This window comes from Austrofundulus limnaeus, unplaced genomic scaffold, assembly GCF_001266775.1.
Source record: "Austrofundulus limnaeus strain Quisiro unplaced genomic scaffold, Austrofundulus_limnaeus-1.0 Scaffold1, whole genome shotgun sequence".
Classification (NCBI taxonomy): Eukaryota; Metazoa; Chordata; class Actinopteri; order Cyprinodontiformes; family Rivulidae; genus Austrofundulus; species Austrofundulus limnaeus.
In genome coordinates this window covers 5,623,050-5,627,984 of record NW_013952403.1, presented here as the reverse complement: position 1 = coordinate 5,627,984, position 4,935 = coordinate 5,623,050, and the positions used below count along the sequence as shown (strand labels likewise).

The 4,935-nt window shown below is 39.6% G+C and overlaps 1 protein-coding gene across 1 annotated transcript in view; it reads left to right on the top strand.

The window, feature by feature from the left end:
- Positions 1 to 85: 85 nt before the first annotated feature.
- The window catches only part of LOC106516277 (neuronal acetylcholine receptor subunit non-alpha-2), a 7,995-nt gene continuing 3,145 nt past the window's right edge, over positions 86 to 4,935 (top strand). The window contains exons 1-4 of the mRNA XM_014006553.1: positions 86 to 297; positions 1,462 to 1,613; positions 3,909 to 3,953; positions 4,074 to 4,183. Of these exons, the coding sequence (XP_013862007.1) occupies positions 234 to 297; positions 1,462 to 1,613; positions 3,909 to 3,953; positions 4,074 to 4,183 (371 nt within the window). The 5' untranslated portion in view covers positions 86 to 233. The remainder of the gene's footprint in view (positions 298 to 1,461; positions 1,614 to 3,908; positions 3,954 to 4,073; positions 4,184 to 4,935) is intronic.

Below are 4,935 nucleotides of genomic sequence, written 5' to 3'. Positions count from 1 at the left end.
CTCCTCCTCCTCCTCCTCCAGAGGGACCCCCACCCTCCCTCCTCCTCCCCTGCTTCCTGGAACGCCTCGACAGGAGTCGCACCACCACACGGACGCGGGGACCTCGCACCGACACATGGGGCCTCCATCCTCCGGCGAACAGCAGGTGGAGCGATGGTTCTCTGCAGACTCTGACTGATGGAAGCAGCGGGGTTCGGTCCGAGCGAGCAGGAGTCTGTGTGGATCGGAACAACATGATGAAGTTAGCGCTTCTCCTCCTCCTGTCGGTGTGTCGGCTGTCCCAGGCTGCTGTCCCCGGTGAGAAAACTCCACATGTGTTGGTTTCTGAGTGGTTAAAAAATAAAACTGCAGCTCAGTTTACCAGCTTTATTACTTTGGTTTGAAAAAAAAAAAATGCTGAGGAAAAAAAAACTCAAACCGGTGGTGAAGTTTTATTTCACTCCGCAAAAAAATCAGGTTGATAAACTCCTGAAGCTCAATGTGTTTTAATTGCAGAAAATGTAAAATCTTTGACTCCTGAACGGTTTTTCGAAAATTTTGTTGGAAACTTTTTTTTTAAATAATGCCATGAACTTAGCCTGATTAATTTTCTCTGTAATCGTGATAACAAGCAGATAAAATCAGTGCTGAAACCGTAAAATTCGGCCGTAAAATACATTCAGGATGTTTTTGTCTTGTTTTATTTTGAAAAGCTTATCAGAAAACTGAGATGATCTCAGACAAACAAGAAGTCAGGTTTCAGAGTGCAGTTTTCTGTCCTCTAATGCAGATGAGCAGGTTAAACTTTTTGCATGCTTTATATTCATCAGCCAGAGATTATATCCTCATTTTTCCTCAGTAAATGTCTTCCACTGGATCCTGCATGTCACATGTTACAGATGTTCCTGATGTGCTGCAGTTTCTGAACTAGATCATAACTACGCCTATTTTTTTTATAATATTGTGTGACTCAGTAAACATTCAGATGCTAATAATTCTTTATTGCATTACCTTATGCACAGTAATAAATAAAAGTAAAAGTCAGAGATTTAATCTAAATTTGTAAAGCCCTTGGAGCAATGATTCTGATATAATTYTGTCCAGATTAAAGAGTTAACAGCTTTAAGTTAAATACTGTCTCAAAAAATTTCACAACGGTTCCTGCGAGTACTATTTTTTAAACTTTTACTTTATTTTAAATTTCACATTGCAATATCATTCTGACAGAAGTTTTATGATACCTGCTGGAAGTGCCCCAAGCCGAGATGCTACAGCTAGCTGCCGCTGCTGCTATTTGAGCTTGCAAATATTTGTAATCTGTGTAAAAAAGTTTTATGTGATTTTAGGGTTTATAAAACAGAATCCCTGGATTTTGTTTTTCCCACTTTTTGAACATTTTAACGAAGTGAGGCGATAAATGTGACGTGTAGTTCAGTTATAAAGGATGGATGTTACAGCAGCACACTCTCCTTCCTTCTCCAGCTCCAGATAAGTTCGTATCCTTGGCGGAGATGGAAGACGCTCTGCTGAAGAACCTTTTCCAAGGCTACCAGCGCTGGGTCAGACCCATCCAGCGCGCCAACGACACCGTCAGAGTTCGCTTCGGGCTCAAGATCTCTCAGCTGGTGGATGTGGTGAGGAGATGACCACGGATCCAAATACATTTGCTGTTTGCCACCTTTTTTTAGAATAAATAAATAACATATTTACATGCATCCTAACCAAACCTGAAGACTGTTACGCCAAAGAATTTACACGAAATATGTATTTCCTCCAACTGTAAAATGCAAATGATCCCAATTAAGGATCCCTGTGGAGGACAATAAAAAATATGCAGTTGTCCACAATAAAAACTTCATAAACATCCCTAATGCAMTGAATAATGGTGTAGCAGAACACTTCACCCGTTTATAATGAAGCCATTACTGTTAATAGTCCCCAACAAACTGTTGTTTTCCTCTGTTGTTTAAAGAGGCCATATCGTGCAAAATCCACTTTTCAGATGTTAATTACATTTTGTTGTGTACTTTGAGTCTCTTKGAGTGCAGAAAAGTTTAATTTAGTCTCTCCCGGTGCTGCAAAGATTCTTTTTGGGTCWTTTTTTTTCAACYCGTTCAGTTTACTCTTTTCCMTATAAMGTATTTCAAAGGCTGGGTGGACAAATCCTCCGTTACTTAATTAACTTGTAAATATATCGCTTCTGCGCAGCTTTACCTCCTCTATCAAGCTACAATGTACCAGTGTGGAAGCAGGAGGAGGGGGGCAGGATTGTGAAGTGCCTTGCTTGGATTTAAAGGAACAGCATCAAAACGAGTTGCTTTGAGACACTTATTACGAAAGGGGTGAAGTGGTGGCTGGTAAAATTAAAAGACCAAAGTATTTCAGTTCCACTTTACATAGACCCCAACTTAGTGGTTTAAATGTAAAAACGTTTTTAAAAGCATGAAATATCTACTTTAAATAACTAAGAACAATCAGACTGAGTTGTTTTATTCAAAATTTAATAAATATATTGTATATTTGGTATGCTGGAAATCGTCTTTTAAAGGTTCAGTTTGTGGGTTGCAGTGACATCTTGTGGAGTAAGTGATAAACTGCAACCAAGTTGATGCTAAAATCATTTTGTGCATTTGGGGAATAATGATCTAGTCATTACAAAGGATTTGGCGTTATACAAAAATATGGACCATTATAGAATTTTTCCTGCCTTGCTGTTAATCAGTATGCCTTAATTGTAAATCTTACTTGTACACCGGAAAAATATGGCTTTAAACAGGTTTACTCTGAGGTCTTAACTACACGAAAACTGAGTTTTTTTTTTTTTTAGGTTTTTCATACTGAGAGCTACTGTTCCTGATCCACAGGGTTGAGCTTTCCGTGATTTTAAAACCCTTTTATCTGCAGCTACATCACCTCTACTTTTTGGAGTGCTCCTTTAATATTTCAGAAGCTCTGTGTGATAGGTTGAGATGGTTTAGGTGTTCAAAAAGAGGAAACTGAGAACGCTAATGGAGGAGGCACTCTTCGCGGTTTGAAATATTCATCTGTTCCAGTGGAGCTTGAATTTGTCGCTTCTCTTCCCTCTGCTGGAGAAAATGACGATTAAGTAAATCAGAGCCCCTCTGTTTGTTTTTWWATTTWTTTTWTWWATTTATTTGGACCAAAACATGTCTGGAGAGGAGATGTAGTAYGAGAACTAACCGTAAACACAGCAGCTTGGCTCTCCGTTGGTCCCTCGAGTCTCTCCGGGCTGCTGCACGGCTCAGGATTAGATTATGGTTCACATCTGGTCTATGTGATCAACCAAACCATCCAACTCTCCCTGACAGYTGAGGCTGGGGCTGGATGATGCAGTTCTTTCACCTGCCACGTTTATCTCCTCATCCTAACGTTCCCACTACATCTCAAACCTGCCTTCAGCGACGTGGAAATAAGCCAAAGTTAGCTGCTCCACATCTGTCTGTTCCTGTTTGCTTTTGTTTACTATATCTGATATATTTACACTTCTTCAGTCTGGCACACGACTCACAGATTTAATCCAGGTTTTTTTTGTTCTTTTTCATCTTTTTTGGCTCAGATGAGTGCATGTGATCCTGTTTTATTAAAAGGAAAAGGAAACGTTTTCATTCTTCTAGCAGTTTGCTCACAGCTTTCCAGATTGTTGGAAACAGTTTGGTGCTGTGAACAATCAATCAATTATTTTGTGATYTAGATCAATTTTCCATCTGCACATCCACTTTTTGTACGTGTGAACAGCTGCGAAATATTAATTCAATTAATTAATTCAATTACAGTTTTTGCAAATTATCTCATAAAACACATTATTTTAAAACTCTTGTTGGCTACAGTGATCCATATGTTTTTAGACAAATTAATTTTTTTAATGTGTGGATTTTTTTTAAATCTCTGGTTTCTGTTGTTTATTTCAGGATGAGAAAAACCAGCTGATGACAACGAATGTGTGGCTAACGCAGGTAAAACATAAAACAATCAGTAATTCAGATGCAAACCCACAGTTCTGTTGATACGTTGCCTTTWTTAAAACAAAGAAATCTGTAATGATATGATGTGTTTTTGCATGTGGTGTCGGCCAGGAGTGGATTGATTTCAAGCTGAGATGGAACCCAGATAAATACGGTGGGATCACCTCCATCAGAGTTCCTTCAGAAAACATTTGGCTCCCAGACATCGTCCTTTACGAGAAGTAAGGCTGCACAACAAGTCGCGTCATTTCAGTGGAGACTCACTTGTTCAGTTTGGGAAATGCACTTAGAAATACTTTTAAAGGGGACCTATTATGCAAAATTCACTTTTTAAAGGCTTTATTTTACTCAACTTTGGGTATGTACTTCTTAAAAAACAGTCCTAGGACCAAAAAAAAAATGCACCCAGGGGCATATTTACTGTAAGTAAATTTATTTTTAATGTATATTAACGACAAGTTTTATACTTCCGTCATTTTGTGACATCACAAGCCGTACGACAACCCACTGGAACCTGCGTTCAGCCTCTTACCTAGCAACCCCCGGGTGAGGCTCCACCTCCTTAGTATAAAAAGCCGTCACGGTTGTTGTTGTGCAGCGCACAGCTCATTTCACAACAAGYCTCCAATAGGGCAATGGGTAGAGTGTTGGACCAGAGACTGGGAGACCAGGGTTTGAGACCGGCACGATACATTTTAATTATTCTTTTATTTTCATTTCTTATGAACACATTTTCTCATGTACCTCTATTGTTTAGCTTATTAAAGCCTTGCTAAAGCCTATTTGTTCAAGTTTCTGAGGTATTTTGACCGCTGCTGCTCCCTGCTCTGGTAACAGCATGCAGAGTGAGCGCAGAGCAGAGGAGGGGGAGGAAAAAAAGAAGCTCTGACCATGACTCTGCCTCTAGGTCTGACTCAGCAGGGTCTCATATGGTTGTACAACGGAGCTTCTGCTATTATTAGCCATGCTAACG